We start from the raw sequence: 20345 nt of genomic DNA, 5'->3' as shown, positions 1-20345 counted from the left end.
GCCACGTGTTTAAATGCTCTCTCTCCCTATTCGTCATCTCACTATCACGTGGCACGGGCAACAACCCAGAGATAACAACTCTTGTTTGTTCTAGTTCTGAGCTTCCATCCTAGCTCCCTGAAAGCCTGCCTGACATCCTTGTCCCCTTTCCTACCTATGTCGTTAGTGCCAATGTGGACCACGACTTGGGGCTGCTCCCCCTCCCCCTTAAGGACCCGGAAAACACGATCCGAGACATCACGTACCCTTGCACCTGGGAGGCAACATACCAAACGTGAGTCTCTCACGCTCCCACAAAATCTCCTATCTGTGCCCCTGACTATAGAGTCCCCAATTACTAATGCTCTGCTCCTCTCCCCCCTTCCCTTCTGAGCAACAGGGACAGACTCCGTGCCAGAGGCCCGTACCCCATGGCTTACCCCTGGTAAGTCGTCCCCCCCACAAGTATCCAAAGCGGTATACTTGTTTCTCAGGGGAACGACCGCAGGGGATCCCTGCACTGACTGCTTTTTCCCAGCCTCTCTTACAGTTACCCACCTATCTCCAATCTTTGGTGTAACTAATTCCCTGAAGCTGCTATCTATGACCCCTTCTGCCTCCCGAATGATCCGAAGTTCTTCCAACTCCAGCTCCAGTTCCCTAACTCGGTCTTGGAGGAGCTGGAGATGGCAGCACTTCCTGCAGGTAAAATCAGCAGGGACACTAACTGCATCCCTCACCTCAAACATCCTGCAGGAGGAACATTGCACTCCCTTCCCTGCCATTCCTCTAACTTTCTACCAAGATCTGGCTAACAACTAAATTAAATTTTTTATAAAAAATAATAATAATATAATAAAATATGGTACTTACCTCAGACCAATGGGTTTTATTATTAGGTTAGAGGAGGAGGGCGGGTGGGAGACACTACACGTGTAGTGTCTCGGGTTTCCTCTCCACCAGAATTTATTGGTGAGGATCTTCCCAGACGTCCGCGGGTCGACTTCCTGTTCCCGCCTAAAACAGCTCCTGCTGAAATTGACTAACCAGCCAGCTCCACTCCCGCCGAAATCGACTGGCCTGCCCCTGCAAAGACAAGTGCTTTTAAAGGACAGACTTACCTCCCAGAAGCCACTTCCGCACTGCTCCCGCTGAAACTGACTCACCAGCTGTTCTCACGCTGAAATCGACTGGCCTGCCCCTGCAAAGACAAGTGCTTTTAAAGGACAGACTTTCCTCCCAGCAGCCACTTCCGCACTGCTCCCGCTGAAACTGACTCACCAGCTGTTCTCACGCCGAAATCGACTGGCCTGCCCCTGCAAAGACAAGTGCTTTTAAAGGACAGACTTACCTCCCAGCAGCCACTTCCGCACTGCTCCCGCTGAAACTGACTCACCAGCTGTTCTCCCGCCGAAATCGACTAATATAGTCTGGAATATCTGGAATAAAAAATCTAATGATCACCATAAGACCATCGTCAGGTGTTGTAAAAATCTATCTGGTTCACAAATATCTATTAGGAAAGGAACTTGCCACTCTTACCTGGTCTGACCTACATGTGACTCCAGATTCACAACATGGTTGACTCTTAACTCCCTCTGAAACGACCTAGCAAGCCACATCATTCAAGGGCATTTAGGGATGGGCGATAAATGCTGCCCCAGCCAACAATGCCCACATCCCATGTTTTAATAAAACAAACAGCAAACTAGGCTTATTAATAGGTAGAAAGAGTATAAAAGCAAATAGCTTGTCTTAAACCTCTAACACTGGTTTGATTTCAACTGGAGTAATATGCCTAGTTCTGGGCACCTAACTTTAGTATAGATGTGCAGACATGAGAGAGAATGCAGAATAGATCCCCAAAAGCCTGTGGGGGTAATTGAGGGATACAAAATAGTGAGGGGTAGAGATAGAATAGACAAGAGGAACCTGTTTCCCTTGGCAGAGAGTTCAAAAACCAGGGCTCCTAGATTCAAGCTAAGTGGGAGAAGGTGTAGAGGTGACATGAGGGAAACCCTTTTTACACAGAGGATAGTGGGTGTCTGGAATTCACTGTCTGAGTTGGTGGTGGAGGCAGAGACCCAAAACGCTTTTAAAAAGTACCTGGACCTGCACTTTAAGTGTTGTAAGCTGAAAACAAGAAAGCAAAGATTTAAGGTAATGGGTAACAAGAAGCAATGCCAACATTTTCACGTACCAATTAATGTTTGGCTCAAATTCAATGCCTGGACGCGTGTGATGGAGACAAGGAACTGGATTATTACCTGAAAGGGAAAAAGGTGCATGACTACAGCAGAGACGTCTAGGGAGTGACCAGCACACATATGATGGGCCAAATGGCCTTATGTATGCTGCAATGTGCTTTGATTCTTTGATTTTATGATTGTGTCATTTACATCTGTTTAAGATCACCTCCTCATATGAGGAGGATGAGCCCATTTCCTCAGCCTTTCCACTGTGCAGTTTTACAATCCTGTTCTATTCGACCTATTTTCAGCTGTATGAAACAGCCAGAGTTCGTCATGGATTGATGACATTGGGTCCTAGTGGCTCTGGAAAGACTTGTGTCATTCGTACCCTGATGCAATCACTGACTGAATGTGGAGCCCCTCATCGGGAGATGCGGATGAATCCGAAGGCTATTACTGCTCCACAAATGTTTGGCCGACTGGATCCTGCAACTAATGACTGGACTGATGGGATCTTCTCAACACTTTGGAGGAAATCTATCAAGTCAAAAAAAGGTAACCAGAATTTTGAAAAGCAACGAGATAAATCTGCATTTTTGTGAAATCAGTAAAATAGATAAGTTTAAAATGGATGAAAATAGGGTAGTTGCGGAATGTACAAGCAATTCACTCGGCCAGATTGCTTCCCAGGCACTGAGCGTGACAATTTACTCTACAGTTTCGGAGTGTTGATCATTTTACAGCATTTTTGCAAATTTCCATTACACATTATAACAGAGTGATAAATCATACAGCCGAGGTTTAGTTGTCACAAAAATACACAGAATATCATTAGGTTCTTCAAAATGAACAATATTCCTCTGTAAAATGAGTGGCCATGCCATTATGAGCAAACCATTCATGTTATTTTCCAAGGGGTTCCACAGTTTCCTGCTAGACCAGTGTACTTAAAAAAATCTATTTCTGTTCATTCAAAGTCACATTGCCATCCTCAAAGATAGAGGAACCCAGTGCATGTGTGCAAAAGATAAGGCCAAAACCTTTGGCAGCAATCTTCAGCTAGAAGGGCCACATGGATGATCCATCTTGGCCGGCTCCGGAGTTCCCCAGTATCACATATGTCAGTCTTCAGCCAATTCGATTCACTGGTGATATCAAGGCTGAAGGCACTGGATACTGCAAAGATAGAACATAGAATATTACAGCGCAGTACAGGCCCTTCGGCCCTCAATGTTGCGCCGACCTGTGAAACCACTCGAAAGCCCATCTACATTATTCCCTTATCATCCCTTATGTCTATCCAATGACCATTTGAATGCCCTTAGTGTTGGCGAGTCCACTACTGTTGCAGGCAGGGCATTCCACACCCTTACTACTCTCTGAGTAAAGAACCTACCTCTGACGTCTGTCTCATATCTATCTCCCCTCATTTTAAAGCTATGTCCCCTCGTGTTAGACATCACCATCCGAGAAAAAAGGCTCTCACTGTCCACCCAATCCAATCGTCTGATCATCTTGTATGCCTCAATTAAGTCACCTCTTAACCTTCTTCTCTCTAAAGGCTATAACACTGGCATATACCCGGCAATGTGGAAAGTTGCCTGGGTATGTCCTGTACACAAAAGACAGGACAAATCCAACTGGCCACTTGATCAGCAAGTTTGGCATCAAGGAGCCCGAGCAAAATTGGTGTCAATGGGAATCAAGGGAGGAAAACCTCAGGGTCCTCGCCCCAAAGAGCTTCAGCTGCTTCACCAACGACCTTCCTCCCATCATAACATCAGAAGTGGGGATGTTTACTGATTATTTGTTATTTACAGCACAGAAGGAGGCCATTCGGCCCATCGTGCCTGCATTGGCTCCCAAAAGAGCAACCTAACTAGTCCCATTCCCTAGCCCCATCTCCTTGGCCCTCTAAATTAATCACTTTCAAATATGTACCCAGCTCTCTTTTGAAACCTCTTGTGAAATCCATTCCACCACTCTCCCAGGCAGCACATTCCAAACCCCAACAACACTGAGTAAAGAAGTTTCTCCTCACCTCACTCCGAGCTCTTTTGCTGACCATCTTGAAATTGTGACCCGCTAGTCACTGACAGACCAACTACTGGAAACAGAATATCCTTCACAGGTGGAGAAGGTAGTCAGGAAGGCATACGGCATGCTTGCCTTCATTGGCCGGGGCATTGAGTACAAAAATTGGCAGACATGTTGCAGCTGTATAGAACCTTAGTTAGGCCACACTTGGAGTATAGTGTTTAATTCTGGTGGCTACACTACCAGAAGGATGTGGAGGCTTCAGAGAGGGTGCAGAAAAGATTTACCAGAATGTTGCCTGGTATGGAGGGCATTAGCTATGAGGAGAGGTTGAATAAACTCGGTTTGTTCTCACTGGAACAACAGAGATTGAGGGGCGACCTGATAGAGGTCGACAAAATTATGAGGGGCAGAGACAGAGTGGATAGTCAGAGGCTTTTTCCCAGGGTAGAGGGGTCAATTCCTAGGGGGCATAGGTTTAAGGCGCAAGGGGCAAGGTTTAGAGTAGATGTACGAGGCAAGTTTTTTACACAGAGTGTAGTTGGTGCCTGGAACTCGCTACCGGAGGAGGTGGTGGAAGCAGGGACGGTAGTGACATTTAAGGGGCATCTTGACAAATACATGAATAGAACATAGAACATAGAACAATACAGTGCAGTACAGGCCCTTCGGCCCACGATGTTGCACCGAAACAAAAGCCATCTAACCTACACTATGCCATTATCATCCATATGTTTATCCAATAAACTTTTAAATGCCCTCAATGTTGGCGAGTTCACTACTGTAGCAGGTAGGGCATTCCACGGCCTCACTACTCTTTGCGTAAAGAACCTACCTCTGACCTCTGTCCTATATCTATTACCCCTCAGTTTAAAGATATGTCCCCTCGTGCCAGCCATATCCATCCGCGGGAGAAGGCTCTCACTGTCCACCCTATCCAACCCCCTGATCATTTTGTATGCCTCTATTAAGTCTCCTCTTAACCTTCTTCTCTCCAACGAAAACAACCTCAAGTCCATCAGCCTTTCCTCATAAGATTTTCCCTCCATACCAGGCAACATCCTGGTAAATCTCCTCTGCACCCGCTCCAAAGCCTCCACGTCCTTCCTATAATGCGGTGACCAGAACTGTACGCAATACTCCAAATGCGGCCGTACCAGAGTTCTGTACAGCTGCAACATGACCTCCCGACTCCGGAACTCAATCCCTCTACCAATAAAGGCCAACACTCCATAGGCCTTCTTCACAACCCTATCAACCTGGGTGGCAACTTTCAGGGATCTATGTACATGGACACCTAGATCCCTCTGCTCATCGACACTTTCAAGAACTTTACCATTAGCCAAATATTCCGCATTCCTGTTATTCCTTCCAAAGTGAATCACCTCACACTTCTCTACATTAAACTCCATTTGCCACCTCTCAGCCCAGCTCTGCAGCTTATCTATATCCCTCTGTAACCTGCTACATCCTTCCACACTATCGACAACACCACCGACTTTAGTATCGTCTGCAAATTTACTCACCCACCCTTCTGCGCCTTCCTCTAGGTCATTGATAAAAATGACAAACAGCAACGGCCCCAGAACAGATCCTTGTGGTACTCCACTTGTGACTGTACTCCATTCTGAACATTTCCCATCAACCACCACCCTCTGTCTTCTTTCAGCTAGCCAATTTCTGATCCACATCTCTAAATCACCCTCAATCCCCAGCCTCCGTATTTTCTGCAATAGCCTACCGTGGGGAACCTTAACAAACGCTTTGCTGAAATCCATATACACCACATCAACTGCTCTACCCTCATCTACCTGTTCAGTCACCTTCTCAAAGAACTCAATAAGGTTTGTGAGGCATGACCTACCCTTCACAAAGCCATGCTGACTATCCCTGATCATATTATTCCTATCTAGTGGATTATAAATCTTGTCTCTTATAATCCCCTCCAAGACTTTACCCACAACAGACGTGAGGCTCACCGGTCTATAGTTGCCGGGGTTGTCTCTGCTCCCCTTTTTGAACAAAGGGACCACATTTGCTGTCCTCCAGTCCTCTGGCACTATTCCTGTAGCCAATGATGACATAAAAATCAAAGCCAAAGGTCCAGCAATCTCTTCCCTGGCCTCCCAGAGAATCCTAGGATAAATCCCATCAGGTCCCGGGGACTTATCTATTTTCAGCCTGTCCAGAATTGCCAACACCTCTTCCCTACGTACCTCAATGCCATCTATTCTATTAGCCTGGGGCTCAGCATTCTCCTCCACAACATTATCTTTTTCCTGAGTGGATACTGACGAAAAATATTCATTTAGTATCTCGCCTATCTCTTCAGACTCCACACACAATTTCCCATCCCTGTCCTTGACTGGTCCTACTCTTTCCCTAGTCATTCGCTTATTCCTGACATACCTAATAGAAAGCTTTTGGGTTTTCCTTGATCCTTCCTGCCAAATACTTCTCATGTCCCCTCCTTGCTCGTCTTAGCTCTCTCTTTAGATCCTTCCTCGCTACCTTGTAACTATCCATCGCCCCAACCGAAACTTCACACCTCATCTTCACATAGGCCTCCTTCTTCCTCTTAACAAGAGATTCCACTTCCTTGGAGGGGGGTGAGGGTGCTGGGTGGGTGGATGGGTGGGGGGTGTGGGTGGTCGGCTGTTGCCATGGTGTGCGGTCTGTGGCCATACTACCCGATTCCCACGCCCATCTAGTCAGTGAAGGAGGCGTCTATCAGTCTGTCCCGTGCCCGCTGGGCCAGCCGGTAACGGTGGACAGCCACCCGCCTGTGTCTACCCCGTCTGCCCTGACCATTGCCCCCATCCCCCTCATCTGGGGCGGACTGGGCCTCTTCCTGCTGCTCCTCCACTCCGCCCTCCTCTGCCTGCGGCACATCGCCCCTCTGCTGGGCTATGTTGTGCAGGATGCAGCACACCACAATGATGCGGCCGACCCTATCTGACCGATACTGGAGGGCGCCCCCAGAGAGGTCCAGGCACCTAAAACGCATCTTCAGCACGCCAAAGCACCTCTCGATCACTCCCCTTGTCGCTACATGGGCATCATTGTAGCGGTTCTCCGCCTCATTGCGTGGCCTCCGTATAGGCGTCATCAGCCACGATCGCAATGGGTAGCCCCTGTTGCCCAGCAACCAGCCCCTCAGCCGGGGATGGCGTCCCTCGTACATGCCGGGGATGGATGACCGCGACAACACGAATGAGTCGTGTACACTGCCTGGGTGACGGGCGCAGACGTGCAGGATCATCATGCGGTGGTCGCAGACCACCTGTACGTTCATCGAATATGTCCCCTTCCTATTAGTGAACACGGCCCTGTTATCTGCAGGTGGCCGCACGGCGACGTGCATCCCATCGATCACGCCCTGGACCATGGGGAACCCGGCCACGGCAGAGAAGCCCACGGCCCGGGCACCTTGGCTGGCCCGGTCCACGGGGAAGCGGATGTAGCGGTGCGCCATGGCATATAGGGCATCTGTCACTGCCCGGATGCACCGGTGCACCGATGTCTGCGATATGCCGGACAGGTCCCCACTCGGTGCCTGGAATGACCCCGTTGCATAAAAGTTCAGGGCCACCGTAACCTTGACGGACACGGGGAGAGGGTGTCCCCCGCCAGTGCCACGCGGTGACAGGTGTGCCAGCAGGTGGCAGATGTGTGCCACGGTTTCCTGGCTCATCCGGAGTCTCCTCCTGCATTCCCGGTCCGTGAGGTCCTGGTATGACAGCCGGGGCCGGTACACACGGGGCGCCCTCGGGTGCCTCCGTTGCCGTGGGGCCGCGACGTCCTCCTCCCCGTCCTCGTCCTGTTGGTCAGGTGTCCCTCCAGCCTGGGCGGCTGCCGCCTGCCCCTCTGCGGCAGCCTGCGCCGCCTCTCTGGCACGCTCCTCCTCCTCCTCCTCCTCCTCATCCAGGGCAACATAGACATGAGCGGCTGCCACCACGGCGGCCAACATCGCTGGATGATCTGAAAACATGACGGCCTGGTGGGCGGGAGGGGAACGACGACATGTCATCATTGCCCATATCCCCTCCTCCCCCCAGCCAGGTGGCATGGACCGCATGGGTCCAACTGTTGGAGGTTGGCACCTGGCCAGGTGGACCAATTCACTTGCCCTCCCATCCCCCTCCTCGGCACGGACCCCCCCCCCCCAACCTCCACCCCGGCACGGCACGGACCCCCCCCAACCTCCACCCCGGCACGGCACGGACCCCCCCCCAACCTCCACCCCAGCACGGAGCCCCCCCAACCTGCACCCCAGCACGGACCCCCCCCCCAACCCCCAACCTCCACCCCGGCACGGCACGGACCCCCCCAACCTCCACCCCAGCACGGACCCCCCCCCACCTCCACCCCTGCACGGACCCCCCCCAACCCCCAACCTCCACCCCGGCACGGACCCCCCCCCCCCAACCTCTACCCCGGCACGGCACGGACCCCCCCCTCAACCTCTACCCCGGCACGGCACGGACCCAACCTCCACCCCGGCACGGCACGGACCCCCCCCCCCAACCTCCACCCCAGCACGGACCCCCCCCCCAACCTCCACCCCAGCACGGACCCCCCCCAACCCCCAACCTCCACCCCTACACGGCACGGACCCCCCCCAACCTCCATCCCAGCACGGACCCCGCCCCAACCCCCAACCTCCACCCCGGCACGGCACGGACCCCCCCAAACCTCCACCCCAGCACGGACCCCCCCCCAACCTCCATCCCAGCACGGACCCCCCCCAACCCCCAACCTCCACCCCGGCACGGCACGGACCCCCCCCAACCTCCACCCCAGCACGGACCCCCCAACCCACAACCTCCACCCCGGCACGGCACGGACCCCCCCCCCAACCTCCACCCCAGCACGGACACCCCCAACCCCCAACCTCAACCCCGGCACGGCACGGACCCCCCCAAACCTCCACCCCAGCACGGGCCCCCCCAACCCCCAACCTCCACCCCGGCAGGGCACGGACCCCCCCCAACCTCCACCCCAGCACCGACCCCCCCCCCAACCCCCAACCTCCACCCCGGCACGGCACGGACCCCCCCCAACCTCCACCCCAGCACGGACCCCCCCCAACCTCCACCCCGGCACGGCACGGACCCCCCCCCAACCTCCACCCCAGCACCGACCCCCCTCCCAACCTCCACCCCGGCACGGCACGGACCCCCCCCCAAACCTCCACCCCAGCACCGACCCCCCTCCCAACCTCCACCCCGGCACGGCACGGACCCCCCCCAACCTCCACCCCAGCACCGACCCCCCCCCCAACCCCCAACCTCCACCCCGGCACGGCACGGACCCCCCCCAACCTCCACCCCAGCACGGACCCCCCCCAACCTCCACCCCGGCACGGCACGGACCCCCCCCCCAACCTCCACCCCAGCACCGACCCCCCCCCCAACCTCCACCCCAGCACGGACCCCCCCAACCTCCACCCCAGCACGAACCACCCCCAACCCCTAACCTCCACCCCGGCACGGCACGGACCCCCCCCCCAACCTCCACCCCAGCACGGACCCCCCCAACCTCCACCCCAGCACGAACCCCCGCCAACCCCTAACCTCCACCCTGGCACGGCACGGCCCCCCCCCCCCAACCTCCACCCCAGCATGGACCCCCCCCCCAACCCACAACCTCCACCCCGGCACGGCACGGACAGCCCCCAACCTCCACCCCAGCACGGACCCCCCCCCAACCTCCACCCCGGCATGGCACGGACCCCCCCCAACCTCCACCCCAGCACGGAGCCCCCCAACCCCCAACCTCCACCCCGGCACGGCACAGGCGCCCCCCAACCTCCACCCTAGCACGGACCCCCCCCCCCAACCCCCAACCTCCACCCCGGCACGGCACGGACACCCCCCAAACCTCCACCCCAGCACGGACCCCCCCAACCCCCAACCTCACCCGGCACGGCACGGACCCCCCCCAACCTCCACCCCGGCACGGCACGGATCCCCCCCCAACCTCCACCCCGGCACGGACCCCCCCAACCTCCACCCCGGCACGGCACGGACCCCCCCCCAACCTCCACCCCAGCACGGATCCCCCTCCCAACCTCCACCCCAGCATGGACCCCCCCCAACCCCCAACCTCCACCCCGGCACGGCACGGACCCCCCCAACCTCCACCCCAGCACGGACCCTCCCCCAACCTCCACCGTGGCACCGACCCTCTCCCGGCACTCCCCGGAGCCCAGCCTACTCTAACCAGCCCCCCCCCCGCCCCTGCCGCATACACACATGCACAACCCGAGACACACCTTTCCTCACGCATTCAGACTGCGGCCATGCCATTGCCTGCCCAGAGCCAACCCCCCAGGCCGTCACTCACCTCCACGCTGGTCGGCGTGAGCCTGGAGCACCGGGTCACGCCGATGAAAAGGAGGTTTGATTCACGTCGACGTGAACGGTCATCACGCCGACGGGACTTCGGCCCATCCGGAAGGGAGAATATCGGCAGGCCGAAAATCGGCTGCCTTGCGCAGACCCGTGACATTCTCCGCGGCAGCGGCGACATTAACGCCCCGCCGACTTTTCTCCCTTCGGAGACTTCGGCAACCGGCGGGGGCGGGATTCACCTCTGGGGGGTCGGAGAATGACGCCCAGGGAGACAGAACAGCTACAGGAACATTTTCCAGATATTTTTCCGTCCTGTGTGGTGACCAGGGCAATGGCAAAATGAAGTTCATCAGCAGAGATTGAAGTTCACACCCCCATTGGATGGTAGAGTAACCAACACTATCCTTGAGAATCAGGGTAATTCTGAGTGTTTAGTAGGGATTCACTAATTGAGGCCCAGGAGGCAGATCCAGAGATGGTAAAATTAGCACAGTTAGCTCTCACAGAAGTTGAGGTTGAGCGGGTTCCACAGTGCTAATAAATTAAGAATGGAGTTCTGGGGCGAAATTCTCCCGAAACGGCGCGATGTCCGCCGACTGGCGCCCATCAGAGACTTCGGCAACCGGCAGGGACGGGATTCACGCCTGCCCCCGGCGATTCTCCGACCCGGCGGGGGGTCGTAGAATTTCGCCCATCAGACGGGCATCGCGCCGCCCCAAAGGTGCGGAATGCTCCGCATCTTTGGGGGCCGAGCCCCAACATTGAGGGGCTAGGCCGGCGCCGGAGTAATTTCCGCCCCACCAGCTGGCGGAAACGGCCTTTGGTGTCCCGCCAGCTGGCGCGGAAATTACATCTCCGGGCGGAGCATGCACGGGAGCGTCAGCGGCCGCTGACAGTTTCCCACGCATGCGCAGTGGAGGGAGTCTCTTCCGCCTCCGCCATGGTGGAGACCGTGGCGGAGGCGGAAGGGAAAGAGTGCCCCATGGCACAGGCCCGCCCGCTGATCGGTGGGCCCCAGTCGTGGGCCAGGCCACTGTGGGGGCACCCCCTGGGGCCAGATCGCCCCGCGCCCCCCCCAGGACCCCGGATCCCGCCCGCGCCGCCTTGTCCCGCCGGTAAGGTAGGTGGTTCAATTTACGCCGACGGGACAGGCAATTTATCGGCGGGACTTCGACCCATCCGGGCCGGAGAATCGAGCGGGGGGGCCCGCCAACCGGCGCGATTCTCGCCCCCGCCGAATCTCCGGTGCCGGAGACTTCGGCAACCGGCGGGGGCGGGATTCACGCCAGCCCCCGGCGATTCTCCGACCAGGTGGGGGGGTCAGAGAATGTCACCCAAGGCCTTTGGTGCCCCGCCAGCTGGCGCGGAAATGACATCTCCGGGCGGCGCATGCGCGGGAGCGTCAGCGGCCGCTGACAGTTTCCCACGCATGCGCAGTGGAGGGAGTCTCTTCCGCCTCCGCCATGGGAAGGGAAAGAGTGCCCCCACGGCACAGGCCCGCCCGCGGATCGGTGGGCCCCGATCGCGGGCCAGGCCACCGTGGGAGCACCCTCCGGGGCCAGATCGCCCCGCGCCCCCCCAGGACCCCGGAGCCCGCCCACGCCGCCTTGTCCCGCCGGTAAGGTAGGTGGTTCAATTTACGCCGGCGGGACAGGCAATTTATCGGTGGGACTTTGGCCCATCCGGGCCGGAGAAACGAGCGGGGGGCCCCGCCAACCGGCGCGGCGTGATTCCCGCCCCCGCCGAATCTCCAGTGCCGGAGACTTCGGCAACCAGCGGGGGCGGGATTCACGCCAGCCCCCGGCGATTCTCCGACCCGGCGGGGGGTCGTAGAATTTCGCCCATCAGACGGGCATCGCGCCGCCCCAAAGTTGCGGAATGCTCCGCATCTTTGGGGGCCGAGCCCCAACATTGAGGGGCTAGGCCGGCGCCGGAGGAATTTCCGCCCCGCCAGCTGGCGGAAATGGCGTTTGTTGCCCCACCAGCTGGCACGGGGGTCGGAGAATGTCGCCCCTGATGAGGAAGTGGAGAGGAAGTGGATGAGGAATGAACGGTTAAAAACATGAAACAAGGTAGCCTCAACTGCTTCACTGGGCAGGGAATCCCACAGATTTGCTACCCTTGGGTGAAGAAGTTCCTCCTCAATTCAGTCCTAAATCTGCTCATCCTTATTTTGAGGCTATGGCCCCCAGTTCTAGTTTCACCCGCCAGTAGAAATAATTCCCTGTTTCTATCCTATCTGTTCCCTTCATAATTTGATATGTTTCTGGAATGTCTCCCTTCATTCTTCTAAATTCCAAAGAGTATAGTCCCAGTCTACTTAGTCTCTCCTCATAAGCTAATCCTCTCAACTCCGGGAGGCACAGCAGCACAGTGGTTAGCACTGTTGCTTCACAGCGCCACGGACCCGGGTTTGATTCACGGCTTGGGTTACTGTACGGAGTCTGCACGTTCTCTCCGTGTCTGCGTGGGTTTCCTCCGGGTGCTCCGGTTTCCTCACACAAGTTCCAAAAGACGTGCTGTTAGGTGAATTGGACATTCTGAATTCTCTCTCAGTGTACCCGAACAGGCGCCGGAGTGTGGCAACGAGGGGATTTTCACAGTTAATGTAAGCCTATTTGTGACAATAATGATGATTATTATTTAGGTATCAAACAATTAAAATCAACTGATTAGCATCCACAAACTCAGGGAGCGTTGTAGAGATAAAACCATGATTAGGGCCGATTGCCATGAATATCTAAGAGATTGTGTGAGGGGTTAGGATTTTTCATTATTTGCCACCAGAGATTCTCCAAAAGAACCTAATGGATTTCGCCCATTTGAATTAGTTTCTGGCCATGAATACGGGGTATATTAAATTGATGGAAGAGAAGTTTCTAAAACAACAGGACAAATCCTCAATGTTGGATAACGTGTCCATGGGCGGGATTCTTCCGTAATCGGCAGTGCGAGCAACTCCGGTGGGACGGAGTGGTTTGTGCCCTGCCGGCCAGCGGGAAAAGGGCTTGGCGCTAAATGGCCTCCGCCAGCCGGCGCGAGTGGCGCATGCGCGGGAGCGCCAGCGTGTGCTGTCGTCATCCCCGCACATGCGCAGAGGGCACATGCGGCACCGGCAATGGCGGACTGCTACAGCCGCTGGTGCGGAACAATAGAGTGTCCCCACGGCACTGGCCCGCCCGCAGATCGGTGGGCCCCGATCGCGGGCCAGGCCACCGTGGGGGCACGTCCCTGGGCCAGATCCCCCCGCGCTCCCCTAAGAACCCCGGAGGCCGCCCGCGCAGCCAGGTCCCGCCGGTAAGGACCTACTCCAATTTACGCCGGCGGGACTGTTAAAAGACGGACGGGACTTCGGCCCATCGCGGGCCGGAGAATCCGTGCAGCCCCGGGGCCCATTGAGTCGTGCCAGACCCCGCCATTCTCTGAGGCGGGGGGCACGACTCACGCCGGGCTGATTTTGGGGGGGCCGGAGAATTTGGAGGACGACGGGGGCGGGATTCACGCCGACCACCGGCGATTCTCCGACCCAGCAGATCCGATCCGGAGTGTTTTGCGCCCCGCCGGCTGGCAGGAAAGGGGCTTGGTGCCACGCCAACCGGCGCCGAAGGGCCTCCACCGGCCAGCACGAGTTGGCGCTTGAGCGGGAGCACCAGCCGGGGGCTGGCGTGAATCCCGCCCCTGCCGGTGGCCGAATTCTCCGGCACCGGAGATTCGGCGGGGGCGGTAATCACGCCGCGCCGGTTGGCACCCCCCCCCCCCGCCCCCCCCCCCCCCCCCCCCGGCGATTCTCCGGCCCGGATGGGCCGAAGTCCCGCTGCTGGAATGCCTGTCCTGCCGGCGTGGATTAAACAACCTCTCTTACCGGCGGGACAAGGCGGCGCGGGTGGGCTCCAGGGTCCTCGGGGTGGCGCGGGGCGATCTGGCCCCGTGGGGTGCCCCCACGGTGGCCTGGCCCGCGATCGGGGCCCACCGATCCGCGGGCGGGCCTGTTCCGTGGGGGCACTCTTTTCCTTCCGCCTTCGCCATGGTCTCCACCATGGCGGAGGTGGAAGAGACCCCTTCCACTGCGCATGCGCGGGGTTGCCGTGAGCGGCCGCTGCTGCTCCCGCACATGCGCCGCCCGGCAATGTCATTTCCGCGCCAGCTGGCGGGGCACCAAAGGCCTTTCCCGCCAGCTGGTGGGGCGGAAATCAGTACGGCGCGGGCCTAGCTCCTCAAGGTTAGGGCTCAGCCGCTCAAGGTGCGGAGGATTCCGCGCCTTTGGGGCGGCGCAATGCCGGACTGATTTGCGTCGTTTTTGGCGCCGGTCGGCGGACATCGCGCCGATTACGGAGAATTTTGCCCGCGCTATTCTCCCCCCCCATGCTGGATGGGAGAATCGCCAGGGTGCCGCGTGAATCGCGCCACGCCGTCCCAATCCCCCGGAAACCAGCGGCGCGTGATTCGCACCGGGCCGCTCGGAGGACCGGCGAGCTGCGATTCTCTGGCCTGATGGGCCGCGCGGCCGCTACGATACGACAGGGGGGGCAGCCTGTGGGGTAGGGAGGGGGGCTTCTTCACCGGGGTGACCTCCGATGGCGTATGGCCCGCGATCGGGGCCCACCGATCGGCGGGCCGGCCTCTCCCTCCCCTGGGCCCACCTCCTTCCGCGCGCAGCCCCAGAACACCAGCCCCATGTTGGTGAGGGGCCGGCGTGCGTAAGACGTTCCCCACGCATGCGCAGGATGGCGCGGCCCACTGCGCATATGCAGGATTGGGCTGCCTCAACTGAGCATGCGCGGGTTGGCGCGGCACCCATTTGGCACCACGTAAGTACGCTGGAGCGGCGTGAACCACTCCAGCGCCGTGCTGGCCCCCTGTACGGGCCAGAACAGGTCGTGCCTGGGTCCTGTTCGCACCGTCGTGAAACGCGACGGCGTTCACGGCGGCGCGAACACTTGGCCTCCATATTGGAGAATCGCCCCCGTGAGGTGGTGCATTTTGGAGGATCAAATCTAGGTATGAATTGTACTGAAATGGCAAAACCCTTAGGAGCATTAACATACAGGGGGGTCTGGGCGTGCAGGTCCACAATTCACTAAAAGAGGCCCACATGCAGCCAAGGGGATTATGAAGGCATATGGCATACTTTCCTTCATCAGCAGGGGCATTGAGTACAAGAGTTGGGAAATCATGTTGCATTTATATAATTAGGCCTCATTTGGAGCACTGCGTACAGTTCTGGTCACCACATTATCAGAAGGAAGTTGAAGCTTTGGAGAGAGTGCAACGAAGGTTCACGAGGATGTTGCCTGGTCTCGAGGCTGTCCGCTATGAGGAGAGGTTGAATAAACTAGGATTGTTTTCACTGGAAAGATGGAGGCTGAGAGGAGACCTGATGGAGGTCTGCAAAATTATGAGAGGCATAGACAGGGTGGATAGTTAAAGGACTTTTCCAAGGGTGGAAGTGTCAATTACAAGGGGGCACAGCTTCAAGGTGAGAGGGGGAAATGTTTTCACGCAGAGAGTGGTAGGTGCCTGGATGCACTGCCTGAGGATGTGGTGGAAGCAGCACATTAGCAACATTTAAGAGGCATCTGGATGGATACCTGAATAGGGAGGAAAGAGAGGGATACAGACCGAGTAAGGGCAAAAGGTTTTTTTTTAGTCAGGGCAGCATGGTCGGCACAGACTTGGAAGGCCGAAGGGCCTGTTCCTGTGCTGTGCTTTTTTTTGTTCTTTGTACTATTCTTACATATAGTAATATCTTACATATAGTAACAAATGAATTCTTATTTCTTCAAAGATTGCCATTTTTGTGATACTGATAATAAAGTTAATTAAGTTAAGTTAAAAGTTAATTAAGTTAAGTTAAATAATTATAAGTTAAATACGTTAAGAGGCCATGGTGTTAAGGGTAAAATCCTGGCATGGATAGAGGATTGGCTGAGTGGCAGAAGGCAGAGAGTGGGGATAAAGCGGTCTTTTTCAGGATGCAGCCAGTGACTAGTGGTGTGCCCCAGGGGTCTGTGCTGGGATCACAACTTTTCACAATATACATTCATGATCTGGAAGAAGGGACTGAAGGCTCTGTTGCTAAGTTTACAGTTGATTCAAATATCTGTAGAGGGACAGGTAGTATTGAGGAAGCAGGCGGGCTTCAGAAGGACTTGGACAAGCTAGGAGAGTGGGCATGAAGTGGCAAATGAAATACAATGTAGAAAAGTGCGAGGTCATGTACTTTGGAAGGAGGAATGGAGGCATAGACTATTTGCTCAAGGGGAAATGCTTCGGAAATCAGAAGTACAAAGGGACTTGGGAGTCCTTGTTCATGATTCTCTTAAGGTTAACGTGCAAGTTCAGTCAGCAGTTAAGAAGGCAAATGCAATGTTCGCATTCATGTCGAGAGGGCTAGAATACAAGACCAGGGATGTACAACTGAGACTACATAAGGCTCTGGTCAGGCTCCATTTGGAGTATTGTGAGCAGTTTTGGGCCCCATATCTCAGGAAGGATGTGATGGCCTTGGAAAGGCTCCTGAGGAAGTTCACAAGAATGATCCCTAGAATTAAGAGCTTGTCTTATGAGGAACGTTTGAGGACTCTGGGTCTGTGCTCATTGGAGTTTAAAAGGATGAGGGACGAACTTATTGAAACTTACAGGATACTGCGAGGCCTGGATAGAGATGTGGAGAGGATGTTTCCACTTGGAGGAAAATCTAGAACCAGAGGACACCATCTCAGACTAAAGGGACCTTTAAAACAGAGATGAGGAGGAATTTCTTCAGCCAGAGGGTGGTGAATCTGTGGAACTCTTTGCTGCAGAAGGCTGTGGAGGCCAAATCACGGAGTGTCTTTAAGACAGAGATAGATAGGGGGTGAAATTCTCCGCAATCGGCAAGATGTTGGGGCAGCACGGTAGCATTGTGGATAGCACAATTGCTTCACAGCTCCAGGGTCCCAGGTTCGATTCCAGCTTGGGTCACTGTCTGTGCGGAGTCTGCACATCCTCCCCGTGTGTGCGTGGGTTTTCTCCGGGTGCTCCGGTTTCCTCCCACAGTCCAAAGATGTGCAGGTTAGGTGGATTGGCCATGATAAATTGCCCTTAGTGTCCAAAATTGCCCTTAGTGTTGGGTGGTGTTACTGGGTTGTGGGGATCGGGTGGAGGTGTTGACCTTGGGTAGGGTGCTCTTTCCAAGAGTTGGTGCAGTCTCGATGGGCCGAATGGCCTCCTTCTGCACTGTAAATTCTATGTCCGCCGACCGGCGCCAAAGGGCGCGAATCAGTCTGGCATCGCGCCGCCCCAAAGGTGCAGAATCCTCCGCATCTCGAGCGGCCGAGCCCTAACCTTGAGGGGATAGGCCCGCGGCGGACTGATTTCCGCCCCGTCAGCTGGCGGGAAAGGCCTTTGGTGCCCCACCAGCTGGCGCGGAAATTAATTTGCCGGGCGACGCAAGCGCGGGAGCGTCAGCGGCCGCTCACGGCATCCCCGCGCATGCGCAGTGGAGGGGGGCCGTGTCGAAGGCGGAAGGAAAAGAGTGCCCCCACGGCACAGGCCCGTCCGCGAATCAGTGGGCGGGCCCCGACCACGGGCCAGGCCACCGTGGGGGCACCCCCTGGGGCCAGATCATCCCGCGCCCCCCCCCAGGAGCCTGCCCCCGCCGCCTTGTCCCGCCGGTAAGAGAGGTAGTTTAATCCACGCCGGCGGGACAGGCATTCCAGCAGCGGGACTTCGGCCCGTCAACCGGCGAGATGCGATTCCTGCCCCCGCCGAATATCCGGTGCCGGAGAATTCGGCAACCGGCGGGGGCGGGATTCACGCCAGCCCCCGGCGGGGGGTCGGAGAATCCCGCCCAGGTTCTTGATTAATAAGGGGATTAGGGGTTATGGGGAGAAGGCAGGAGAATGTGGATGAGAAAAATATCAGCCATGATCGAATGGCGGAGCAGACTCGATGGGCTGAATGACCTAATTTTGCTCCTATGTCTTATGGTCTTATAATAACCTTTATTAGTGTCACAGTAGGGTTACATTAACACTGCAATACAGTTACTGTAAAAATCCCCGAGTCGCCACATTCCGGCGCCTGTTCGGGTACACAGAGGAAGAATTCAGAGGGCAGGATTCTCCCAACAGGAGTCGAAGTGCCTACGCCGGAGTAAAAACCGGAGCGTAGGCACCCGTTCCCAGACCCCCATTCTGGGGCCTCCATGGGGCTGGCAGGGACGTGGCGCGATTTGCGGGGGAGGGGCCTCGGCGCGACGTCGGAGACCCGGCGCCACGTAAAAGATTGGGTCCCGCGCATGCGCAGTTGGGCAGGCGCCAACTAGCGCATGCACAGTGGCCGTCCTCCCCAGGCCTCCCCGCACAACAATGGCGCAGGGCTATAACATTGCCGGCGGAGGAAAAGGAGGCCCGCCAACAGAGAGGCCGGCCCGCCGATCGGTGGGCCTCAATCGCGGGCCAGGCCCCTTCGGAGGCCCCCCCCCCCGGTGAAGGAGCCCCCCTCCTCCTCCCCACAGGCCGCCCCCCGAGCTTTCCTGCAGAGTTCCCGTCGGCAGCGACCAGGGGTGAATGACGCCGGCGGGACTCTGTGGTGTCGGAGCGGCTGCTCGGCCCATCTGTGCTGGAGAATCGGCAGCCCCGCCAATTCCAGCGGCCCACGGCCAGATGGCGCCGATTCTCCGCAATTCTCTTGGAGAATTGCGCGCCGGCGTCTGGGTGTCGTGGCGCGGTAGCTCCGATTCTCCGGCCCAGCGCGGGGCTCGGAGAATCGCCCCCAGAATGTCCAATTCACCTACAAGTACATCTATCGGGACTTGTGGGAGGAAACCGGAGCACCCGGAGGAAACCCACGCAGACACAGAAGACCGTGCAGACTCTGCACAGACAGTGAACCAAGCTGGGAATCGAATCCGGGTCCCTGCCGCTGTAAAGCAACAGTGCTAACCACTGTGCTACTGTGCCGCCCCACCCCCAGCATATTTTGACTTAAATGAATAGTTAATTAGGAATGAATAGTTAATTAGGAATGAATACTTAATTAGGAACCATAATCTAATCTGTAAAGTACTTGAAATTAAATCTATTTGCAAGATTAAATTCAGAAAAGATATAAAATCTAACTTGCATTACAGTTTACATGTGAAAATGAGTATTATCCAAACCATTTATTAATTGTTAATATTTTTGTTGTACAATTTGGTTTGTAGGTGATAATATCTGGATAATTCTGGATGGCCCGGTGGATGCTATTTGGATAGAAAATTTAAATTCCGTCCTGGATGACAACAAGACATTAACTTTGGCTAATGGTGACCGCATTCCCATGGCTCCATCCTGCAAACTACTGTTTGAAGTACATAACATTGAGAATGCATCTCCAGCCACAGTGTCCAGAATGGGCATGGTCTACATCAGCTCTTCTGCTCTCAGCTGGAAGCCAATTTTAAAGGTAACAGCCTCCATGCTATGATCCTCATAGAAACCAATAACTTTTCAATGGATTAATTTCCCAGCGACCGACGAAAAGAACCAAATGGCAAAATTCAAGTTTTAAGACTTTTATTCCAACAAACAAACTAAAATCAGCTAAGACCAAGCATTATTAACAGTCATCACATGCACAAAACTTCAGAAAAGGTATTTTTGCATTAATTAACTAATGCAATCAATATCCATCTTCCATTCCCTTTCACTGTTTGCCACACATTTCAACAGTCCTTCCATAACTCCCAGATCTCCAGCCAGCTCACTTCTCCCGAACCGCACGAGTTCAAAACGTCCAATGGCCCTCAATTTTC

General features: G+C 56.0%; 1 protein-coding gene across 1 annotated transcript in view; it reads left to right on the top strand.

Annotated features, from left to right (window-relative positions):
* LOC140411508 (dynein axonemal heavy chain 8-like) overlaps positions 1 to 20345 on the top strand; it is a 2059122-nt gene that overhangs the window by 1376710 nt on the left and 662067 nt on the right. Inside the window, exons 49-50 of the mRNA XM_072500594.1 lie at positions 2480 to 2726; positions 19755 to 19996. Coding sequence (XP_072356695.1) covers positions 2480 to 2726; positions 19755 to 19996 — 489 coding nt within the window. The remainder of the gene's footprint in view (positions 1 to 2479; positions 2727 to 19754; positions 19997 to 20345) is intronic.

This window comes from Scyliorhinus torazame, chromosome 4 (assembly GCF_047496885.1).
Source record: "Scyliorhinus torazame isolate Kashiwa2021f chromosome 4, sScyTor2.1, whole genome shotgun sequence".
Classification (NCBI taxonomy): Eukaryota; Metazoa; Chordata; class Chondrichthyes; order Carcharhiniformes; family Scyliorhinidae; genus Scyliorhinus; species Scyliorhinus torazame.
Note: the sequence above shows the minus strand (reverse complement) of the source record. Positions and strands in the feature narration are given on the sequence as shown.